The sequence below is a fragment of the Protopterus annectens genome, chromosome 15.part0 (genome assembly GCF_019279795.1).
Source record: "Protopterus annectens isolate FY-2018-M chromosome 15.part0, PAN1.0, whole genome shotgun sequence".
Classification (NCBI taxonomy): domain Eukaryota; kingdom Metazoa; phylum Chordata; order Ceratodontiformes; family Protopteridae; genus Protopterus; species Protopterus annectens.
The window spans coordinates 302,872,132-302,897,870 of NC_056749.1; the positions used below are offsets into that span (position 1 = coordinate 302,872,132).

Genomic DNA, 25,739 nt, shown 5'->3' on the forward strand with positions numbered 1-25,739 from the left:
AAAGTACTTTACTGTTGAAATTGTTTTGACAAAAACAGATATCTGAGAAAACAGTAAAGGTTATGTTGTCCTATCTCGCCTTCATTCTTACTGGTTGGGTTCGGAGCTGATCCTCTGTTCTGACTCGGCCGAATACTAAAGCTTGAAGTCTTTCACTTGGCTCATTGCTGAATACCTATCCCATCATGCAGTGGTGTAATTCCCCAGATCTCGTTTGCCACTTAAACAGATTGGAGGTTCTTCATCTTGGCCTTGGCTAAGTGTTGGATTTTTTCATAAAAACTTGTATTTACTTTTAATTTGTTTAAATATTAGTTAGTTACATATCTTATCCTATAGTGTGTTTTTTCACATTTGCTGTTCGTGTTTTCTTATATATGTATGCATATATATATCGCCGTTTTTGGCTTTGTGGCTGGCTGTCGCTTCTTTTCGCCAGACCATTTTCTCCTATCCCGTTTAAATTTCCTAACCAGTGTCTTTTAAGGTTTTGTTGTACTTTCTTGTTGGAGCACTGTTTAAGTTAGAAGTGCTTCCAATCACTGTGTTTGTAACCTGTTATTGTATTCCTTTTCCCCGAACTGGTAGTTAGTTAAGCTTGTGCCCGTTTAAGTTGGAGGGTAAAGCTAACTTCCTTCCCTTCTAGAAGGTTGTTTGATTCTTTTTGCAGACTTTCCAAAACTATATATATACTAATATATATATTAGTGCGGTGTGCAGTTTATAGTTATATATACTTCTTTCAGAGTGTGGTTTGAATTGCAGTATGTTCTAGTTCATTGATAAAAAAATAGTTGTAGCTTGTTGCTCACCTTGCCATAATGTCTGAAGACCAAAAGGGCAAAGCCATCTGGCTTTAAAAAATGTCAGAAGGGCTCCCAGAAAATGTCCTTAACTGACAGTCATAGTATCTGCGTGCACTGTCGGTGTACATGAAGACCTTTGGATCTCAACCTTCAGCCACGTGGGTGTCTCTGCCTTTCGAAGAACTCATGGAACTAGTTAGTCGAAAGGCATGGGAGTCACCAGATACAATGGAATAGGTCCCTCGGAGGCCAAATAAATTTATTACAGCTCCAACAGACAAAATAATTTCTTACAAAAGGCGTCCCTGTAGATGCTATGATGGTGGCAGCAGCCACTAAAAAGGTACTTTCTGAAACATTTTCATCTGTCCATTCACTGAATAGAGTCTCTCAAGTGATGGACAGGTATGGGACGCGTGTTTTTTCGTCAGCGATTTTTGTCTTTAAATCACTGAACTACCTAACACACTTCACTAGACTTCAAAGAGATCTGAAAGAGTTAGGAGATGCTCAAGGTACATTAGCTGCAGAGATCTCAGATAAGGTATCCTCTCAGCTATCCACCTTAAACTCCGTAGTGAACTCCTCCATGAGACTGATTTCTTATGCAGCGAATGGAGCAAGTAGGGCAGCAGGTTCAGGAGTTTCCCTAAAGAAACACTCCTGGATGCACTTGTGTAACTTTACAGAACCTTTCAAGTCTACCTTTGATGAACCCTTTCAATGGTTCCTCACTCTTTGGACCAAAAGTCAAAGACACACTCACCAGATGCGACCAGGAAGGAAAAAACTCTCTCTGCCATTGGAGTATGTTTTTCTGTACCTTCCAGACCCTATCCTAAGGGTCAGTAGGGGTGGTAAAATGTGGTTCAAAGTTTTTCAAGAAGCACAAGATGAATCCTTCCCCAGGGGCAGAGGAGGAAGTAGTAATGGTAGACGTCCATGCAACAGAGGGGGTTCGCAAAATCAAGATGACCATGATTCCTTTCGCGGCCGACCCTTCCAGCACTCCTGAAAGGAGGCCTGCCTGCCCTCCTCTTGGGGCAGTCGGGGGGCAGTTATCTTTGTACCTGGAAGCCTGGCTAGAGATCACAAAAGACAAATAGGTACAAAGTATAATATCCAGAGGTTATTCCATTCCATTTTGGCTTCCCATTCCACACGTCAGAAATATCCCAAATGTTCCACCTAGTTGAAAGGAACAGGCAACTATAGAGAGTCAAAAGTTGCTGGACAAAAGAGTCCTCCAAAGAGTCCCCGCAGACCAAATAGGATTCGGAACTTACTCATAGGTTCTTAGGTAGGTACTAGGCTGTCTGCCCAAAGGCATTTATAAGTCTAGCCAGAATGTGTTGGCTTTCGCCACTCCCTTAGATTAGTTTCCTCTGCCTCTGTCCAGCAGAGCCACTGAAGTGATCCCCGGGGTAAACTTTCTGTTTCCCCTCCACTCGTCAAGGTTTATCTTGAAGAGTGTTAGCGAGGAGCTCTGCCTAATGTAGATTGGAATCTTGTTCCAAAGCATGGGATGTCTCTGGGACAGGAATCTATTCCTCCAGCACGTCCTATTTATTGTTGTGGTGAGGTTTAGATCCCTAGAACATGTGGCTCGAGGGGATAAGGTTTTCTTCAGAATCTCAAGATTCTTTTTAGTACCAAAAAGAACAGGGACTGGAGACCCATCTTGAATCTCAGCAAACTAAACGAATCTGTAAAAAGTCAGAGTTCCAAATGGTGACACTGCAGCCTATTCTCCTCTTTTTAGGGAAAGGCAATTGGATGTACTCGATAGACCTCCAGGGTGCGTACTACCATATAAAAATGGACAGGCCATCAAGAAGTCATTTGGACTTCTGGGTGGGAGCCAGTCATTACCAATTCCGAGCTCTGCCCTTTGGTCTCACTACAGCACCCAGAGTGTTCACCATATGCATGGCAGTAGTCACAGCTCACTTGAGACAACTGGGATTCCAAGTGTTTCTGTACCTAGACGACTGGCTCCTGACTGCCACCACCAGGCATCTACTACAACAGGCAAGAGTAGCCACAGTACAACTTTGTTCTCACTTGGGGATAACAATAAATTCAGAAAAATCTGCCTTCTTGCCATGTCAGCATATTACATTTATAGGAGCAGATCTTGACACCGTCTCCATGATGGCAAAGCTACCTGCAGAAAGAGTCTCTCTACTCAGACAACAGATTTCCAGTCTTCTGCCAAGAACCAAAGTGAAAGTGAAAACAGTCTTAAAAGTTCTAGGAACCATGGCAGCAATGATAGCCCTAGTTCCCCTAGCCAGGATGCACATGAGAATTCTACAGTGGCTCCTTTTCTCTAAATGGTCATTTCAAGAACTTCCCATGTCTCAGCAGATCAGAATCACAGAGTCTTGCAAGAAGGATCCATGATGATGGCTCCTTTCCAGTCACGTGATGTTAGGTCGCCCCTTTACCCGATAACCTGTGGTGACAGTGACCACGGATGTCTACCAGATGGGGGGGCATTATTGGGGAGGATGGTCCAAGGCACATGGCAGGAGCACGAGGCCCATTTGCACATCAGTGTCCTAGAGATGAGATCAGTGCTCTTGGCGTTGCAAACACTTCAGGACTCTCTTCCATTAGGAACAATTGCAATTCAGACAGACAACATGTTGGTTGTGTAGTGCATAAACAAGCAAGGAGGAACCAAATCTTATCCCCTTTGCTGGGAAGCACTCAGAGTATGGCAATGGGCTACATCTTCCCAATGCTTTCTGGTAGCAATGCACATTCCCTGGAAATCCAATGTGATAGCAGACAGACTCAGCAGGGCAATACTCATGCCTCACGAGTGGTCCCTAAAACAAGAGATAGTGGAGATTACTTTCTGGAAATGAGGCCAGCCTTGCTGCGATCTCTTCGCAACACCCATGAATGCCAAATGCAGCAGCTACTTTGCCCTAGTCCCCCCTCTGAGGGAGTCACCAAGAGATGCACTTGTACACGATTGGCTCCCGGGACTTCTTTATGCATTCCCCCCTTTACTCTAATACCCAAAGTCATACAGAAAGCAAGTCATTTGGAAGCAGGCTAATTCTCATTGCCCCATACTGGCCTCGTCAGATTTGGTTTCCCTTCCTCTAGCCTCATCTTCAGGACGAACTGTGGGTTCTAGACCCAGTTCCAGAACCTTCTGACTCATACGTCCGGAACACCCCACCCCTCCCTCTAAACCCACAAATTGACAGCGTGGCTGCTCCAGTTCCAAGTTTAGTCAGGCTTCATTATTTCACACCTGCAGTGAAACATATCTTAGTATCGTTACACAAAGCTTCAACCAGAAGTTATTTTCCAGTAAATGGAGGAGGTTCTCATACTGGGCCGCAACAAAATACATTGATCCTTTCTCTGTCCCAATCAGCTGTATTCTTGAATTCCTGGCAGAGCTCTTTCAACAAGGTTCCGCTGCAGCTACTATTAAAGTCCAATTAGCTGCAATTTCTAGTTTACATATAGGTGACTGGACTCCTAACTTGATGTCACACAGATTGTGCAAAGCATTTTTAAAAGGTACTTGCTTATTAAGACCTCCCATTAAAGAGCCTCTATCACCATGGGATTTAAATTTTGTTCCATCATATCTAACTTTACCTTCCTTTGCACTCGCATCAACATGTGACCTCAAATTTCTTTCATGGAAAAAAGTTTATTAGTGGCCATTACTTTTGCAAGGAGAGTCTCAGAATTGCAAGCCCTATCAATCAAACCTCCTTACTTGATCTTCCTTAAGGATAGAGTATCTCTTCGAACTAACCTATCCTTTTTACCTAAAGTGTGTTTTCAAACTAATCTAAACCAATCTATTGAGCTGCCAGTGTTTTTCTCCAATCATGGCAGCAAGGCAAAATACAAGCTCCACCAATTAGATGTGCACAGACAACTCCGCTTCTATTTACACAGAACCAAAGATTTTAGGAAGACTGATCAATTGTTTATTTCCTTTTCAGAAGCAAAAAAAAGGTATGTCTGTTTCTAAGGTCACACTCTCAAACTGGCTTTCAAGTTGCATCACCTTTATCTACAGTACTAATAACAGAGAGCTACCATTCAAGGTCAAGGGACACTCTACAAGAGCCATAGCAACATCAGCTGTCTATCCAGCTAGACTATCAATGGGGACAGTATTTATGCCGCTGCTGCGTGGGCAAGGCCCCATACCTCTATCACTCGTTACAAAGTGGATTTGGCCTCTAGGGACAGCGACTCCTTTGATTTCACTGTGCTGAAAAGTGTACTCCCATAAGACACCCAGGAAATGTGGTGCTAGGGACACTGTCCCAACCACTAAGAATGAAGGTGAGATAGGACAACATAACATAAAGAAGTTATGTACTTACCATAGCATTCCATGTTTGTTGTCCATCTCGTCCTTTATTTTTACGACCCTCCCGCCTTCCTCCAGCCTAAGGCTTCTGGAGGACTTGGAGGTTTTTTTCCTTAGGCAAGGAGCTTCTCTGACTTTTCTTTGTTGTATCTATATTCTACAAATGTGACACATGTAATATCTATATTCTACAGATATGACGCATGTAAATGTATTACTATGGTTAGCAGCAAACAAGATCTGGGGATTGACACCACTGCATGATGGGATAGGTATTCAGTCACGAGCCAAGTGAAAGACTTCAAGCTTTTAGTATTCGGCCAAGTCAGAGCTGAGGATCAGCTCTGAACCCATCCAGTAAGAATGAAGGGTAAGATGGACAACAAACATGGAATGTTATGGTGAGTACATAACTTCTTTTTTTTGTTACTTGAATAGCGGCGCAGATCAAAACTTTCCTACAGTTTACATATTTCAAAGGCTATCTGAGCACTATATACCGACTGTGTAGTACAAGATCTGAAGTTGTCATTTTCCTTCGTTCCTCAACGAATGGGTTTAGATCCACTCCTTGGATACAACTTGGCCACTTTCACTAGATTCTAGGATCTGACTCTCGAGTTCCTCCTTCACCCATAATGCCCCTGACTAATGTGTTGCCTCAGAACTCATTTGCTGCTTTTCAGGTTTGGATGGGATTGTGATCTCTTGAGCTCTTTGCGGGTTTAGTGAGTGCAAAAAACTTACATTTCTTTTCTTTAAATATTTTTTTCCTTGGTATTAATAATAGTATCTCCCTTACCTCTCTTCTAAACTTTCTAGATACCAGATTAAGATATTTTTCTTTGGTAATCAGCCCTACCATTGTTGGTAACCTTATTTCTCTGTTACCCCGCTTTGAGGTATTTTCTAGCATACCATTGTTAGTTAAAAAAAAAAACTTGTCCTTTTTCTCCCTTGTTGGTAGTCTTCTGTCACAGGTTGCCTTACAGTTTGGTAGAAAAGCCTATTGAATTCAAAAAGTGCAATCTCTGTGGGCATAAGATCCCCAACTCTGATGCCTGCAGGGAGTGCCTTTATAGGCCCGACACACTTGGACACCTCCTGCTCCATTTGTGCAGTTTTGAATGCCAGGGCCATTAATGATAAAAGGAACAAGCTTGTTTTAAAAGTCCTCCTTCCAGCTTTTGCTCCTTCCACTCTTACTTCTTTATCAGGGGCTCAAACCACATCTCGTAAACCAAGGAGCCAAGAGAACACCAAAAACGCTGCCCTCCACAGTCTGCTAAGTCAATACTTACACTGGGGCATCCTAAGAAGGTTTCGAAGAGTACAGATCTGAAGTCTTCAGATCCAGTGTCTACTATTGGCAAGTCTCCTGTGCTCTGTAGTCCAAGGTTTCCCCAGAGCCTGTATTCCTGAGGTTGCGGTCTCCCTTTCTTTAGGAGTCTTCCATTTCTTCCTCTGTTAGGTCCTTCCAAAGTCTTTGAGACAGAGCTGGACAGGATGATGAGAAAATTCCTCAGAACAGAGATCCAGTTGATGGTCTTACCGTCTCCATCTCCCATTGGATCCGTGAGCCTTAAACCTTCTTTCCAGCCTGTTATCGCTACTTCTGCAATCCGACCTACCATTTTGGAGTCCTCTGATCCGAGAACCCTGAGAGTGGAACTGTCGGATCCAAAGATTCTTTGGTCTTCCACTCCGGAAACTTCCCTGATCGATCAGCTCCTTACCCTTCTGGGGCACGATGGTTCTCAGAGCTGAAGCATTGGCATTGGATCTGAGGGGTTGACTTTGACTCTGAAGCTTTCGGAGCTGTTGCTTCCCTTTGGGGTTTCTGCATTGGACTGCTCGGCTCCACCTCTTCCCTCTAATCGGATAATCAGGGAGGGCCTAGGATCATCTGCTCTGAGATTTTCTGCTCCAGTCGGATTGTCCTCTGCTTCTCCTGGTCCTTTAGTCTTTGAGGTGGTGGAAAGAGTTTTCTCTCACACCAGAGCAGTTTCGACTCTTGCTCCTTTGTATCCTTTCCCTGTTCCCTGTCTTTGGATTCTGCATCTTAGTCTACTCATTCTGCACTTCAGGGACAACCAGCCCATATGAGCTTTCAAGAAAGTTCAGACCAGAGAACTCCCCATTTCTTACACCACCTCTTCAGAACACCCTTCTGAAGTGTTTCCTTGGAAGAGATCATGTATGAGGAAACACTTAGATTCCCTGCAGGAATTCCTCACAGAAGACGCTGATTTTGATGAAGGGGAAGGGTCCTCCAGATCTCTACCTGAGGATGTCTCATTTGAAGACATCTTAGAAAACCTGCGCCTAAAAGGTAATTGGTCTTTCTACAACCCCCTTCCCAAGAGGAATCTGTGTTCTTGGAAGCCTTCGGGTCAGGACCATCTATGTCTTGGGTTATCCCCCCCGCGGATAACCTTATAGACCTTGTTTCCAGCAGGGCATAGAAGGAACTGGACTCTGTGGAAATGATCCCCAAATGCCTGGACAAATTTTTGAGTGCCCCTTCTGGCAGCACTAGACCAAGGGAATCCCTGAAGATGCCATGGTTGTTGTGGCAGCCATTAAAAAAGAGCTGGCTGGAAAGAGCTCTACTGTCCATCGCTCTAATTGGAGTCTAGGGTGTTGAACAGGTTTGGGAAGTGAATGTATGCTTCAGCGATCTTTGCCTTATGATTGCTGAATTACCTGGCACATTTTACTTGGTTAAAGAGGGACTTAGTTAAGGAACTCTCTAACTCTAACACTGGGTCCATGTCCAACGAGCAACAAAATTAGTTTTCCTTATGACTGGCCACCCTACAATCCATTACTCACATGTCCATGAGGTTAATCTCACACGGCGCTGAAGGTTCAGGCATAGCCATTAGGAGACATGCCTGGATGCAGGTGTGCAAGTTTTGCAGAGCCCTTCAAGATGTCATTCATCAATGCTGCTTTTCATGGATCTTCTTTGTTTTGGCCAAAAGAGACACTTTTCCACAGTGAACAAAATGGAGAGACATTGTCAGCTGTAGGAATCCACTTTTCTACCCCACAGAGATGTTTTTCTAGGCACTAACGCAGTGATACAAAGTTGTGGTTCAAGAAATCTGAAGGACCTTTCCAAGAGTCACGTGAAGACTTTTCCCCCAGAGGTAGAGGGAGGAATAGCTATAATGGAAGATGCCACCTGCACAGCAGAGGGGAGCTGCAGAATCAAGGGTCTCAAGATTCCTTCTCGGACAGATCCTTTGAGCTCTCCTGAAAGGTTGCCCAACTGTCCCTTTCTGGAGGCAGTCAGGGGAGCTTGTCCTTGCACCTTAAAGCCTGGATGGCATCAGAAAAGATCCGTGGGTGGAAAGGATTACATCTAGAGGATATTTCATTCCTTTTTACAAGTTTCCCAAAGGCAAAGAAAATGTCTTCCTGATGTTCCAATGTTCCACTCAATCAGAGGGAGTTAGCAGCTCTAGAGATTCAAAAGCTACTGGACAAGAGAGCCATCCAAGAGGTTCCCCAGACCAGAGAGGATGTGGAATTTACTCAAGGTTCTTTGTAGTGCCAAAGAAAACAGGGGACCTGAGAGCCCTTTTAGATCTCCGTTATCTGAATCAGTTTGTAAAGAATTTCAGATTCCGGGTGGTCACGGTTCAGTCCATTCTGTCTCTCCTACAGAAGGATGACTGGATGTGCTCTATCAGTCTTCAAGACATGTACAATCACATCAAAATGAAGAGGGGCTCTTGAAGGTACCTATGTTTCCAGCTATGAGCCAGTCATTACCATTTCAGAGCCCTGCCCTTCGGTCTCACCACAGCACCCAGGGTGTTTACCAAATGCATGGCAGTGGTGGCAACTCATATGAGACTACTTGGATTCCAAGTGTTTCCTTGCTTAGACATCTGCCTTCTTACCGCACCAACCAGGCATCTTCTGGAAACAGCCAGGAATTACTTGCTCCAACTGTCTCACTCTCTGGGAATTACTATCAAGTCACAACTTCAGCCAGTTCAAGCCTTGGAGTTTATAGGAGCTCATCTAGATGCAGTAAATTGTCCAGCTGTTCTACCTCAAAATGGAGTTCGTTCTTTGAAGTCGTATGTCAGACAGATTCTTTTTCATCCTTCTTCCCCAGCAAAAATGGTACTTAAAGCCCTAGGATCGATGGCTGCTGCAGAAACTCTAATTCCCACTACTCATCTTCATATGAGAATTCTTCAGTGGCCTGTAGCAGTGCAATGGATTTTTTATCGACATTCCTTATAACATCCGATAAAATTATCTCAGGTTTGCAGAAAATCCCTTCTGTGATGGATACAATCTGAAGAGATTTCTCAAGGGCGTCCATTTATTATTCCTCTCCCAAATGCCACATTGACCACAGACACCTTTCAGTTGGGGTGAGAGTAGGGGCATTACTTAGGATGAACCGTTCAAGGCATTTTGTCCCCAGAAGAGACCAGTTTGCATATAAATGCCTGGAGATGAAAGCAGTGCTTCTAGCATTGCATGCCATTCAATACTCTCTTCCACTAGGAACGATTGCTATTCAAACAGACAACATGTCGGTAGTCTGGTACATCAAGAAACAAGGGGGAGCCAGATCCTATCCCATGTGCTGAGAAGCAGTTGAGAGTTTGGCAATGGGTGGTCTTTTCCATCCACTTTCTTATAGATAAGCACATACTGGGGAACTTCAAGATCTTAGCAGAGAAGCTTAGCAGGACCATCTTGAGGCCTCATGATTGGTCTCTCAGTCAATCAGTGTCAAATATGATCTTCTACAAATGAGGTTAGCCGTACTGCGATCTATTCTCCTCTTCCCGCAACAACAAATGCAGCAGGTTCTTTGCCCTAATTCCTCCTCAGAGACATTCACCCAAGAGATGCTTCAGTCCATGTCTGTCTCTCTCCGGTCTCCTTTATGCTTACCTTCCCCTACCCCTAATACCCAAATTTCTTCAAAAGTGCTCTGGTTGAAGAGCAAAGTAATCCTCATTACCCTTACTGGCCTTGGCAAATGTGATTTCCTTTCCTGTGGTCTCGCCTAGTATGTCCTCCTTGGACCCTTGTCACATCTGTCAGGAATGTTTCATCCAGATATTGCGGGCCTCAAGTTGACTGCATGGCTTCTCCAGTTCCAGTGATGGCTAGACATTCCACGCTTTCCTCCCAAGTTCTCAGAATTCTTGTTTCATCCCATAAACCTTCGACTAGGAAGATTTATGAGAGCAAATGGAAAAGGTTTTCTTTTTGAGCTTATCAGAGAGAGTTATATCCTTTCAGTGCTCCATTTCTGGCTGTTTTGATTTCCTTGCTTCCATCTTTTAAAGCGGAGCAAGCTTCTCCACCATCAAAGTTCATTTAGCAATCTCCAATTATCACATCAGAGATGATGCTTCTCCTTTAGCTTCATCTAGGTTATGTAAGGCCTTTCTTAAAGGTACCTTTTTACTTAGACCTCCAACTGGGGATCCTGCTGCACCTTGGGATGTGACTTGGGTATTACAGACTTCGTTGCATCCACCCATTAAACCTTCAGCTAAAGTAAACCTTAAGGTTCTGTCTTGGAAAATGGTCCTTCTAGTGGCTATAACTTCAGCAAGATGAGCATCTGAACTCAAATGCACTCTCCAAAACCACCATATTTGATTTTTCACAAAGATAGAGTTACCTTATGCATTAATCTTTCTTTTCTACCAAAAACTGTCTCTGAAGCAAACATCAATCAAGTGATCAATTTACCAATTTTTCTAAGTTTGACAATAAAGGAGAATATACCCTTCATCTTTTAGATACATAGTCCTGTAAAGGTAAAAACACAATTGCTTAAGAATTTAGGAAAACTGATCAGTTTGTCTCCTTTTCTAGTAATAAAATGGGAAGACCAGTCTCAAAAACTACTCTAGCCAAATGGATAACTGATTGTAATTCCTCCGTTTATTCCTTGAGAGATCTAACCTTGCCAGGACAACCAAAAGATCACTCAGCCAGGTCAATAGCTACATCAGCTGCCTTTTGGCAAGAGTCTTCATTGATGACATTGGCACAGCTGCCACATGGTCTAATGTTCCTACTTCTCCAGAAACAGAGCTGCATTCGGTTCTGTGGTTCTCTGGAACATCTTTCCATGAGGACCACCCAATGTTAACGTAGCTGAGGAGCCTGTCCTCAACAAATGGGACAGACTCCCCAGCTACGTTAACATTGAAGAGTCTGTCCTCAACAAATGGGACAGACTCCCCACTGTTAACGTAGCTGGGGAGTCTGCCCCATTTGTTGAGGAAGGAATGAAAATGACATCAGATATAAAAGCTGTGCAGTCACCATAACTGTGCATCAGTGCTTCCCATTTTCATTCTTCTTCATCTTCCCTCCCACCTTTCCCAATCCATGTCTTTAGAAGTGACCTGAAGGAATTGTTGATAGGAACCATAGTTCCTGTTTGAGCTTCTTTTCTTTTAACTGTAACCATTCTGTCATGTTTATTTTATGATGTATTGTAATAATATTGTATCATAGCAGCAAACTCATTGTGAGTTAACACAGTAGTCAGGAGCATTATGGGTATGGGAGTAGGAGGTAGAGGGTCTGATCCAAGAATCTAGAGAAAGTGGCCGAGTTGGATTTGAGGATTGGATCTGAACCCATTCATTGAGGAAGAATGAAAATGGACAACACAGGTGCATAGTTACAGTGAAGTACATATCTTTCATTTATGGTTGACAGTGCATCAGCAGTGTATACATCTCAAAGCGGTATAATTTGACTTTTTCTTTTTCCTGTACATTTACTCTGACACAGTACACTAGCACAATTAGCTTTTAGCTTCATTTTTATTTGAATTCTTAATTTCATAAGCCCTTTCTACAAAATATTCAGTGAAGTGTATGATTATAGCTAGCTGTGTTGGCATTGATGAGTAAAATCTTGACTGTGATACATACCACATGGGTTTGATTAATGCCTGGGTGACCACTGGATCAACTGTGAGAGGATGTGCATGCCTGTTGAGGGGGAGCAAGTTGTGCACTGCCATATTCCCTCATAGGAGATATGGCAGATGTGATGTTGGAGAATTTGTTCATCTGTCCAAATCACTGTGTAGTGGCAGCCTTCATAGAGGGTGCATAGGAACATGCACTCAAATGGGGAAGGCATTGTGAGCCCCACAGTGATTTCTTGCAAATCTCCCAGCCTGTCTTGCAACTCTGCCAGCCCAAATGTTGGTGTTATGAGCATGGAACATATCCACCAGCTCAGATATGGGAGGGAAGGTGGTTGGCAGACAAATGAGGAGAAATACAATATGAAAAAATAAATGAAAACAAAATATGGAACAGTAGAAACTTTACTTCCAGCAAATCTACTCAAAATATAGATATAGTAAATATACACAGTGAAGCAAACTGCATTCCAACAGTGAAAATACAGACCTCAATGTATACTAGTATTAGAAAATCATGTTGGCTGATCACAAAATGATAACAGTTCAGAAGATCCTAACAGACAAAACAGAGCATCGTAGTCCACAAAAATGGCAATTGCAAGAATAGTTCTAAGACGGTTACTTTTAGTTTTCAGCTTTTTGGATAAGCAACAGTTGCAGAATAAATGAGCATAATCCATAAATCAAGCCATCCTCCAGCCTGATGACACTGCAGATAAAGCAAATAAATGTTTTCTTAAGTTTCAGTTTAATAGTTTCAGGTCATGGATACTGTAAATGCAGAGTTATATGAATTATTACTGTTGCGGCGATCATAAATAAAGCAAAAAAGGACAGAAAAACCTCAAAGCTTCTTGACTGCAGTTGCTTTACTTTTCAAATTAAAACAGTTCTACAAGGTCTTATTAATCAAAGTCTGCCAAACTGATGGAAAGCACATACCAAGCCCTGCCACTTTTATGGAGCACTGCAAATAGGCAGGTACAGTTAAAGTGCAGTCACTTCCAACATGAAAATAAGGTTTAGCATCTTTGGATTGCCAAAGAAACCCTCCACACACACACAGAGACTGCAAAATAATTCACCGTCTGTGGATGGCAAGAGTAACAATTACAGTCTGACTGCAGTGTAGAGCCAGTGTATCCATATAAAAGGGAGGGGTCTGTAGAAAATGGGTTTTTGTGTTAGATGTTAAGCAAATATCTGTTTCAAATTATTTTATTCTGTTGTAAAAGTATATTCTCATCACATTAATAGAATCGATTGTCATGTGTGTCTCGTACCCGTTGTTGTTGGTTAGTGCTTGAGCTGAGACTTAATTTCTTAGATCTGATGTTGTTGCCTTCATTTGCTCTTCAACCTGTGGGTCTTGGATCCGAGCATCGGATCCGACTCAGCAGCATACCAAAGCTCAAGTCTCTGACATCTGAGCTCCTCCTCCTCTACCCATAATGCTCCTGTCCTGTAAGCCCCTCAGATCTCGTTTGCCATGCTTCACTTAGCATCAGGTATCTCATCTTCTGAACTTCTTGGGGTTTTTCCCGTGAGTTTAGTAAACTCTCTTTTGTGGTATTTTCATATATTCTTCCTTAATTGTATTTGTTAATAGTAATCCTTATCAGATGGTCTCTTCATCCTTTCCTAAAACCGGTAATTTTTTGTAAAGTCCTCCTTGTTGCTATCCCTACCCCCTTTTCTATCTGTACTATTTATTTAACAAAAAAAAAAAAAACTTACTTTAGACTTTTCTATATTTTTCAGTTTTGTAGCTTTAATATTTTTTTTTTTGGTGATTATTGTGTGTGCATGCCATGGGCTAGTTTGGTGTCCATAATTATGTCAGATCCCAAACCCACAGGTTTCAAGAAGTGTCACTTGTGGGCACAAAATCCCACTATCTGATGCTCACTCCGAGTGTGTGGTGTACCTTGGTGCTGCCCACCTGGACTTGTCTTGCACCATTTGTGCCAGGTTCAACCAATGTGCACTTATTGACAGATGTAATAAGTTGATTTTAAAAGGCTTTTTGCCCAGCTCTTCTTCTGCCACTCCATCCACTTCAGAGGCTCAGACCCCTGCCAAAAAGCATAAAGACCACAAGAGATCCCCCAGTAGGGTCCCATCAATTGGGGGAACCTCCTGCAAAGATGTCTAGACCTTCAGAGCCGACCACTTTGGCTCCTATTGTCTTCCAGGCCTCCCGTCCACATCTGAGCCAAAGCTTCTCCCCAGAGCTGATGACATCCAGACCCAAGTCCCCTTTTCTGCAACAGCCCTGACCTGGTTCCAGGCCTACTTCTGTTGCCTCTTCCATTAGGTCTTCTCGCAACATTTCCGAAGTTGAGGTTGACAGCATGATGATTAAGTTTCTCAAGGCACAAATCCAACTGGAGGTCTTGCCTGCTCCGTCCCCCCCGGATCCATGTGCAACATTCTGACCTTTACACCTGTTATGCCTGCTCTGATCCGAATCCCGGTTTCGTAGTTATCGGGATAAAGACTTTCTGGAGTTGAGACGTCTGAGCCGACAGGTACGGTTACCTCAACTCTGACAGTCTTCCTGACTCGCCCAACTCTTGACAGTTTTGGAGCAGAGCGGTTCTCGGAGCTGTAGCTTCAGCCTGTGTTCTGAGGGGTTGGTATTAACTGTGAAGTTTTCAGAGTTGTCTCTTCCCCTTGGGGCCTCAGTGTTTGATAGCTCGGCTCCGACTCCTCACTTGGATCCAGGACCAGTTGGGATTCGTGGAGCTTCCCCGTTGACAGTTTCGGCCAGGGTGCCCTCGGTGTCTTGATCTCTTTCACTGTTCAAAGTGGTGGAGAGGTTCTCTCTGTACCCAGAAAAGCCTCGGCTCTACATGCTTCAGAGCCTGCCCCCTCCTGCAGCAGCTTTTGTTCCTGAGCCATCTACTCTCTTCTCTGGGATAGCTTGCCCAGAAAGACATCCAGACTACTTCCCTTTTGGAACACCCAGAGTCTTCAGATACCTCCCCAGAGCACCTCACAATGGAGGCTTCTCAGAAGTATCTTTGCAAAAGGAGACACTTGGATTCCCCCTTGGAATCCCTCACAGAGGACACAGATCTCGATGAAGTGGAAGGGTCCCCCAGATCACCACCTGAGAAGTCTTGTTTGGAGACTTCATGGAAATCCTACATCAAAAGGGTGGCTGGTCTTCCCAAAACCCTAACCCAGAGGAATAGGCGTTTCTGGAAGCTTTTGGGTCAGACTGGTGTACTTATTGGGTATCTCCCCCTGTGGACCCCCTTATTGACCTTGTATCCTGCAGGATGTGGAAGGAGCCGGACACAATGGAACCATACCCCAAGCGACCCAATAAAATTCTTAGTGCCCCTTCTGACCGCCCCCATTGGATTAAAGGTGTTCCCGTTGATGCCATAGTGGTTGCAACTGCTACCAAAAAGGAGTTGGCCCAGCAGAACTCCACTGTCCAGCCCCTTAACAGGGAGTCTGAGGCTTTGGGCAAGTTTGGGAAGTAGGTTTAGGTTTTGGGCAGGTTTGGGAAGCAGGTTTACACTTCAGTGACCTTCGCATTGCGAGAGCTGAATTATTTGGCACACATAACCAGGGTACAGGGGGACGTAGTTAAGGATCTTACTAGTTCTGTCCCATGGTCCATGTCTGCTGAGGAACAGAAGACATTTTCTTCAGGAGTGGTCACACTTCAGTCTATTTCTAACATGTCCATGAGGTTAATTTCTCATGCTGCAGAAGGTGCCTTATGAGCAGCCGTATCAGGCATTGCTACCAGACACCACATCTGGATGCTGCTGTGCAATTTCTTGAAACCCTACAAGGCATCCTTCACCAATGCCCCACAACTAACCTTTTCCAGGAACCAGTGTGGAGGTAAGAAGTTGTGGTTCCAAAAATCTCAAGGTCCTTTTCAGGATTCACAGGGAGATCTTCCTCCCAGAGCAGCGGGTGGAATGGTTATAATGGCAGATGCCACTCTTGTGGCAGAGGGGGTCCGATGAATCAAGGGTCTCGAGATTCTTTCTCAGACAGATGCAATCGGTGATCCTGAGGGATTGCCCAACAGCTCATCTATGGAGACAGTCTGGGGATGTTTCTTCACACCCAACAGCCTGGGAAGCCATCACAAAAGTTTGTTGGGTGTTAAAAATTATATCCAGAGGCTATTCTGTACCCTTTTTCCAGAAACCCTTCTCAAGCAAAACCCTTCCCGATGTCCCACCCAATCAGCGGAAGACCGCAGCGTTGGTGATTTCATTGCTCTCAAAAAGAGGTATCCAAAGTGTTCCTCCAGACCAGCTCAGATTAGGCATTTATTCCAGATTTAGTACCCAAAAAGACTGGGGACCTCAGGCCCATTTTGGACCTTACCACTCTAAACAGATCGATTGCCAATTCAAAGTTCCAAATGGTCATGATACAGTCCATTCTGCTCTTTCTGTAGGACTACTGGATGTGATTTATAGACCTTCAGGATACGTACTGTCACATCAAGATGAAGAGGCACTCCAGAATGTTCCTTCACTTCTGGCTAGGAGATTATCCTTATCGGTTCAGAGTGCTGCCCTTTAGTCTCACCACAGCCTCCCAGGGTGTTCACCATATGCATGGCAGTCGTGGCAGCTCACCTGAGATTGCATGGATTCCAGGTGTTTCCATACCTAGATGCTTGGTTCCTAACTGCTCCCACCAGGCATCGACTTCTAGAAGCCAGAGAATTCCTGTTCCACCTAGCCTCGACCTTGGGCATCTCTATCAACCTGAAAAAGTCTCGGCTTCAACCAGTCAAAGTCATAGACTTCATCGGAGCCCATCTGGACACCATTCGTTCTCTGCCCATTCTCAGGACAGAATTAACACCTTGAGGGCTCATGTCAAGTAGGTAATGGGTATTCTTTCTCACCCAGCAAGTCTTGTCCCAAGGGCTTTGGGGTCCATAATGGCCACAATCACCCTGGTACCACTAGCTCGACTTCACATGAGAATACTTCAATGGATCTTAGCAGTCCAGTGATCTCTCCTGTTCTACCCATTAAATTACCCAATCAGGATTTCATGAGCATGCACATATTCTCTTCTGTGGTAGATCCAATCTGAGGATCTTCTTCAGGGCCACCCATTCATCCTCCCCCCTCCCAAGGCCACTGTGACCATGGATGAATCACAACTCCGGTGGGGGGAACATTATCTGGGACAAACAATTTAAGGCACATGGTCACCCCTAGAGACCAACTTGCATATAAACGTTCTGGAGTTGAGAGTGGTACTTTTGGCATTGCAAGCCCTTCATTCCTCTCTTCCCATAGGAACTATTGTTTTTCAGACTGACATCATGTCTGTGGTCTGGTACATCAACAAGCAAGGAGGAACCAAGTCTTACTGCTTGTATTGAGAGGCCACGAGGCTGTGGCAATGGGTGATGTCTTCCAGCCGCTTTCTCATAGCAATGCACATTCTGGGAAAGTCAAACATCCTGGTGGACAGGCTCAGCAGAGACCATTCTGATGCCTGGCAAGTGGTCTCTGAATCCCTCAGTGGCAAATATGATCTCCGGGAGATGGGGTCACCCTTGCTGCGATCTTTTTGCGTCTCCCTCCAACACCAAGTGCAGCGAGTTTTTTGCCATGATCCCTCCTCAAGGACGGTCACCAAGAGATGCTCTAGTCCATGCTTGGCCCCCCGTCTACTTTATGCCTATCCTCCTATTCTGCTCATTCCCACATTTCTGCAAAAATCTTAGAGGTTGAAGTGCCAAGTGATCCTCATTGTCCCCTTTTGGCCCTGACAAGTTTTGTTCCACTTCCTTTGGTCTCACCTTGTCTGTCCACCTTGGACTCGGGATGCCTTTCCAGGTCTGTTTTCCCATCCCTCAGGACAATCCCATCCAGATCTATTGACCCTGAAACTAAACGCTTGGTTACTCCACTTACAATGATAGCTAGAACTCCCAGGCTTTCTTCCCGTGTTAGAAAAATTTTGATTGCGGCACACAAATCATCGATGAGGAAGTTTATACAATAGTAAGTGGAAGAGAGTATCCATTTGGGTTCATCAAAACAGTCTAGATACTTTTACAGCTCCAGTTCCTGCTGTGTTGGACTTTCTGACTTATATTTTTCATAATGGAGCTAGTTTTTCAACAGTGAAAGTGCAACTGGCTGCCATTTCCAATTTTTACGTAGGGGAAAATTCCTTTTCTCTAGCCTCATCCAAATTGTGCAAGGCCTTCTTAAAAGGTACCCTTCTCCTTCATCCTCCTATTAAGGAACGTGTGGCCCGCTGCAATCTCACTTTAGTTTTACAGGCTTTGGTCTCTCCCCACTTTGAGACTTAAGCTAAGGTTGATTTAAAGTTTCTTACCTGAAAAATCATCTTCTTGGTTGCCATTACCTCATCCAAAAGAGTATTGAATTGCAGGCTTTGTCTTGCAAGCCTCCATATTTGATTTTTCACAAACAGTTACTTTGCATACTAACTCTCCCTTTATGCCCAAGGTCGTTTCTGAGGCTAACATAAACCAAGTTATCAACCTGCCTGTCTTGTCTAATTTTCAAAACAGGAGAGTATCAACTTCATACATTGGATATATTTAGACAGCTTTAGTTCTGTTTGGATAAACCAAAATTCTGAGGAGATCTGATCAACTTTTTGTTTCCTTTTCTAGGTCCAAGTTGGGTAAAGCAGTTTCCAGGGCTACCCTGGCTCATTGGATTTACTAGCTGCATTAAACTTGCTTATTCCACAAAGGGCATTCTCTTACCATAACACATTAAGGCCCATTCTGCTGGGTCTATTTCCACATTTTCAGCCTTTTGATCGAAGCGTCCCTTTGATGAAATTTGTGCAGCCGCTACTTGGTCAAGCTATCATACCTTTGTATTGCATTACTCCTTTGGTTCTCCTGTCCTCCAGAATATCCTTCGTTGAGGGCCGCCCAAGTTCTTCTGTAGCTGGGGACTTTGTCTCACAGGTTGAAGAGCAAATGAAGGCAACATCATCAGATAAAGAAGTTATGTACTCGCCATAATGTTCCATCTCTGCTGTTGCCTGTCATTTGCTCTTCAACCTTCACTCCCTCCATCCCCTTCCTGATGAAGGACCTAATGGAATTATTTGGACAAATACTTCATTACTGTTTGAGCTCCTGAAGTATTCCTTTCTGACTTGCCCTGTTGTCTTTAGGTGATTTATATCTGCTTGTATGATTGTATGATATATTATAGTGCACCAAACTCGATCTGAGGGACTTTGAGGAGAGGAGCATTATGGGTAGGGGAGGGGCTCAGATGTCAGAAGCTGGAGCTTTGGAATGCAGCTGAGTCAGATCCGAGACCCACAGGTTGAAGAGCAAATGAGAGGCAACAATACAGATGAAATATTATGGTGAGTACATACCGGAAAGACTCTTCTATTTGTTCCTCCAGATCATATTTGTTTGTTGATAAGAGATCCTCCACAAACTCTTTTCAGTCATGACCTGGTTTGTTTCAGCAGGGCAAGAGTGAATACAATATATATGGAAAGCTTAGAGTAACCAGTCAGCCAGTGTAATTTGGGATGTGGGGTGGAAGCCAGAATACCTGAAAAAGGCAGACACTGCAATGGAGAGAACATGCAGAATGGCACACACCGTAACCACAAGGTGGGGTTGAACTCAGACCCTTAAGTTGTAAAATAGAAATCTTAACCACTGAGCAGCAGTGCTACCCATACATCCTGGATGGAATCTTAACAGGTTTTAAAAATCATAATTCCATCTATTATGAAGTACTGATTGTGCAGTTTGTCCATGCTTTAAAACAAAAGCATGAGTTTGAGTAGTTTATTAGCATTTGGACATATTCTTACACATTTGTGATTAAGTGGTTGTTTTTATGGGACATTCTTCTGCATTAATGCAAAAGTTCTTGGAAATGCTGGTCTTCCCCTCATTTCTGTTTTTTTTTTTTTTAATGTATTTTATATTTTAGGCTGTGGAAAGAGTTTTATACCCTCATCTTTCTACATACTGGTCAAATCTGCAGGCAGTGCTGGATGACTACTCTGTTCACAATGCACAAGTGAAGGCAGATGGACACAAGGTGTATGGAGCCATTCTGGTACGTTCCTATGCATAAAATCTAACTACATTGTGCAACCTAAAAGTTTGTGTGGCTGTTTTGAGTAGGTTGTATACATGTTGTTAAAGCCAGGGTGAATAAGCTAGTGATTGCAGAGTACTCTCTTGCAGAATCATATTCTAAAATGATTGCTTATTAGGAATTAACATTGTTATTCTAGAAGAGCTATAGGAGTTGCAGTCAAGTCCATGTATTGATATAATTTCTTAATGATATACAGCAATCCTGCATGTAACCGCTCTTATGATTTGCCTTTCTTCTATTGTTTTGCTGTCTTTATGCATTTAGAAATCATGTGGTCTCAGAAGTAGCTTATAAAACTGCATCTTGTCTGTAGTGGCTTGCATATTTTCCAGTTCTAAAATGTTGATACATAAATTGGGTTGCCTGGTGTGATGGGCTATGCAGAATAAGGTGGTTAAAAGAGTAGTCTGTGACATGTTTTATAACCTTCAGGGCTGTAGCATAAGGTTTCAATAAAAAAGTAAATAGTGCTAAAACCAGGGCACATACTCTTGAACATGAGGTAAATTAGGAGCAGTGTCTGAATTCACTCTGGAGAGAGTGGATTCGTTATGGTCTTTCTGAATCTGCAGTATTGTCAGCCTTGACATTCAAGAATAAGTGAGGAAACCCTACGGTTTTCTGATGGAAAACAAACTGCATCATTGTAAAGTTTGCGATGTATGCACTAATATTCTAGAACTGAAGTTTGAGAGGGCAGATTTTAGGTGTAGGTAGTCAAATGCTTTTTTGTCTAGTAAAGGTTTGTTATTGTATCTTTGAATGGATTTGTCCCTGTGTATTTATATATCTTGTCATCTTATGATGTCCTGACTGAAATTACTGTTTCAGTATTCCAAATAGATGGTTTTCACAGCTATCATCTGGCCTGGGTACCAAAGCCTAAACCTTCCCAGTAGCATACATCCAATGTATGACTTCAGCTTACAGGTGTAGGGGTATAGAAGTGGATATGTGAGCATAAATCTCCAGACTATCTTGCTGCCAGCCCAAACACAGGTCTTGCAGCAGTGGGTCTGATCTTTGTGTGCTTTTTTGTGCCATGACCCTTCTCAGATTCAGCTAATTGCCCCTTTAGGGAACCTTCCTTTTTGTTTGTATTGTTTTTCTGTGATTTGTCAGATGTCAGCTAGGAGGGGTAAATGTGAGTGCGGTAGGCAGATACTCTGTAAAGACCTCCTTACCCAGTGTCTTTTCTGCTTAAGAACAGAACACAACTACATACTTTGTTCTGTCTGTCGGTCCTTTGTACCCAAGACATTGCACTTGTGTTTGTCTTCATTTAACACATTCTTAGAGACCCAACAACTGAAGTATTTGCCTTAGTCTGGGACAGTCGCACTTGAAGTATCTTCCGCACCTAAGGAGAAACTCAAAAGGCCTAGCCCTGAGACTCAGTCTGCCCAGTCTGATTCAGATGCACCCACAGAGGTAACAGAACCCATACTACATCTGAATTTTCCTTAGACTCTTATCTTGACACTGTTGGGGGCTGGTATTGCATCAGAAGACCACATGTCAGAAGAGACTGCTACTGCAACTGAGAGGAGGAACCCCCAATCATTATCTGAGATGGACCAGAAGTCATCCTGCAAATTTTAGTATGGGATGATTCCTGGAAAACTGAAGTATGGCAGGGGGGTTGGAGTCACTGCTCTTGAGTCAGGTGGATATCACCCCAAAGAAAAAGTGTCAAATGACCAAATGTGTTTTTTCATCTCCCCCCTTCTAGGGAGAAGTGGTGGATGGACTTTTCTCAGTGCCTGTTTAAGGCCATTATGACCCTTAAACCTCCTTCCTTTTCAACTTGTTCCCTCACTCCCCAGAAAGTTACGGTAGAGTCATCTCCTGAGGAGAAGGAAGAAGCCTGAGATTCAGATGATCATTCCTTAGCTTACTTCTCTCGGTCACTCTTCTGGCCAGGTGCCCTCTGATGATGAAGAGTCTCTCTCTCTCTCTCTCCCTCCTGATTCTGCTGTGGAAGAGGCATCCTTTGGAGAGACCATTATAAACATGATGCAACATTTTAAAGAGGAGTCTAAGCAAATCTTTGATGTCCAAACTAGATACTACAGTCTTTTGGAAGTGGGCACTACAGCCCCTTCAGTGTTTCTCCAGTCCTGGAGTCCTTTTTTGGATGTCTTCGCATCCGAGTCCACTTTTGACTCTTAGCCCCCAGGTCCCAAAAGGCCAGAGAGATTTCACAAGGTTCCAGATGACTTCAAAGTCCTTTTTTAAGAATCCTGTAGCTAACCCTTCAGCTTTTTCTTCACCTCAGACAAACTGTCTAAGCCACTGCCAAATGCTAATGCTCTCCCATCAGACAACTGCGGCAGGGCTATGGATAGGTGGGGACAAAAAGTCCATACTATTATCTTGGCCTTCAGGGCAATTAAATATCAGACCCAGATGACCAAAACCAAATACATCTTTATCTATCCTTAACAATCTGAGTAAAGCTGTGGCTGATATATCAAGAATAGACCTCAAGCAACAAATTTCACTTTTGATAAATCAGGCCACTCAAGTGGCTAGGCATAGTAGAAAATGCAGTTGTGATGCTATTGAGGCCTCTTTCAGAGCAGCTGCTACTGGTTCAGTCATTTGGAGATGCGCCCGGTTGCATAACCAGCCCTTGCCAAAAGATCTCAAGGCTAAACTCTTGGGTATCTCCCTTAACAGGGACCTTTTATTTCATCCAGAGGCAGCTAGCATATTCAAAATCTTGCACGAGCAAGGTAATACTATGAAAGACTGCAGACAGATCTTTCTTATTTCTGTACTTGGATATCAGAAGAATCACCCAGCCAATCCCACTTTGTCAGAAGGGAAAATAGATCACCTCAGAAACACAAAAGGGCATCCAGAAAAAGTTTTCCAGAAAAAACTCAAAGCAACCCAAGATCTGTGAGGCCTTCCTTCACAGATAAGTCTATGTGAGCACCTTCCCAAAGATCCACACAAATGGATGTTCGAGACAGGTCTTTCTAGACATTGTTCACAGGTGGTGAACACCACAGTTAGACTTGTTTGCCTCTGAGAGTAACAAACTGCTCCCCCTCTTTTGCACCAGGGCTCCTTGCCTCTTAGCTGGGAGGACATATGTATTTTCCTTCCAGTGGACAGAGAAGTTACTTTATGCCTTCCATCCACTTCCTTTGCTACCATAAGTTCTACTAAAGATCCAAAAAGAAAAGCAAAACATTCTACTGATGACTCCCTTTTGGCCAAGGCAGCTTTAGTTCCTCCTTTTCTGTCATTAAGTTAGGAGCAATCACCACAAGCTACCCCATGAAGTGGACCTGATCACACAGCAGAAGGGTTCAGTGTTTCACCCTAACCTATCATCTCTCACTCTTAACTCCATGGATGATAGGATTCTGATCCATTCCAGACACCAATTTTCTAAGGATGTGCTCTAGGTTGTCCAGGAGGCAAGGAGACCCACCACATGAAAATCCTTCATAGCCAAATAGAAGAGATTTTCAATATGATATCAAGCAAACAGTCAAGACCCTGTAAAATCAGAGGTGGTACTTGTATTATCCTGCTTGTGTGAGCTCATGAAAAGTGGTCTGGTTTATTCTTTCATAAAATCCCACCTTTCAGCTATTTTGATCTGTCTTCCTCTCAGTCAACCTGACTGCCCAGGCATGAGTTCAAACAACTTTTAAAAGGGGCTCTGCACTTAAACCCTCAGGGAAGACCTATGACTCCACCGGGATTTCTACTTTGTGCTGGAAAAGCTCACTGTGCCTCCCTCTGAACAAACTACTACTACTCTCAAATTCTGCACCTGCAAAACAATTTTGTTGCTGGCTGTCACTTCTGCTAGAAGAGTGTCAGAACTGCAGGCACTTATGGTCATTCCTTCTTTTTTTATTTTCCATACAGGCAAGTGTTCCCTGAGGGTCAATCCCTCTTTTATGCCAAAAGTGGTAAATGAAATGCCCCTGAACCAGGCCACCAGCATGCCTACTTTTTCCCAATCCCATAGAACAGAGGCGAAAGACTTCTTCACTGGCTAGATGTACACAGACAGCTATGGTTTTATCTGGACAAGACTTATGTGTTCATAAATCAGACTGTTTGCCTTTTTCTTGAACTCTAAGCTGGGCCAGCCAGTATCCAAACAAAAAATTGCAAGCTGGATTTCTGTTTCCTTTTGTTAATCCCACTATGACAAATCCTACTAGAGCAGTAGCCTGCTCTAGGGCTTTCTACAAAGGGTAGATTCCAGAACCATTCTGGAAGCCGCTACCTGATCTGTACACAGTTCCACTAAGTACAGAGTTGATGCCTTATCCAGGTCAGGGATCACTTGGGCAGTACTCACAATTCTCAATCATCCTCTCTTCCATTCCCTTAAGCTTTTTGAACCGCCCATGTGTTTTAGAATACTGCATCAGTGATTTCATCCAGGACATAGTACAATTGTGTAGGAACTTACCATAACAGTAGATGTTCTGCTTATCACTGTTGCAGTGTTCCTTTCCACTTCCTTCCTTGTTTCTTGACAACTTCTTTCTTAGGACTGAAGGGGCTTTATCATCTTCTGCTATGCCTTTCCTGGCTGACTTCTCCCTCGGAGGCCTTCAGGCAGCTGGCATGGCTGTAGTCTGAGGATTTACACTCCAAGATTTGCTTATGCAGCTGTAAAAATTCCTTGCAGAGTATTCTTTCAGGAATATTGGGTGAGCAAATGTGTGTAAATAAGGAAATTATTTTTTTAGGTGGATACAGGATCTTAATTGCCTAGACAATAGTAATCCCTTGTTAAGTTTAATTCTGTTGGCTGCCAAAAAAGCAGTTACTAGAAAATGGAAATCAAAATCTAAAACCAACTGTACTTGAAGGAGTTAATATTGTGACAGTTAAAAGAACAGGAAGTGGTATCTTTAGAAAAATGTAGGAGTAAATTACATTGAAAAAATGGACATTTTTGGGACAATACATGCAGAAAATGTTTTGAATGAGTTGAGAAGGCATGAATTTTAATAGTTTATGTAATGCTGCTTTGATTATATGATATATAGCAATATATGTGATGTATGAAGTTTTAAATATGAACTTAATATGGTTTGATTATTTTTATATAAGGTAAGTTTGCCTATTTTTATATAAAGGTAGGTTTGTCTATGTCACAAGTAGTAATTCATTAAAGGGGTAAAAACAGTGATCAGTAGGACATCTACTGTTACGGTAAGCTGTTATACAACTGTTCTTTTAGAGAAAAATCCAACTTAATCTGTATTTAGTAATTTCCATATGCTAGTCCTAATGTGTGCATAGTACCTTATTGTCTGAATTGGTGCACGTTGCCTTGGCTTGTAATGTGCATGATTAGTAACAGATGACACTATGTATGTAGACCTTCTGATTGTTCCTGGGCTAAGGAATACCTATTCAGTCAGAATGTGGCACATTTTTCTTCAAAGCCCCACTCTTAGGATGTCTACATGCCTGGCCATCACTTGCCATGA

At 43.2% G+C, this 25,739-nt stretch overlaps 1 protein-coding gene across 2 annotated transcripts in view; it reads left to right on the plus strand.

Annotated features, from left to right (window-relative positions):
* TAF6L (TATA-box binding protein associated factor 6 like) overlaps positions 1-25,739 on the plus strand; it is a gene marked incomplete in the record, with an annotated part of 985,055 nt that overhangs the window by 910,450 nt on the left and 48,866 nt on the right. For both annotated transcript variants that reach the window (XM_044057070.1, XM_044057071.1), the window contains 1 exon segment: positions 20,083-20,211. In XM_044057070.1, the coding sequence (XP_043913005.1) occupies positions 20,083-20,211 (129 nt within the window).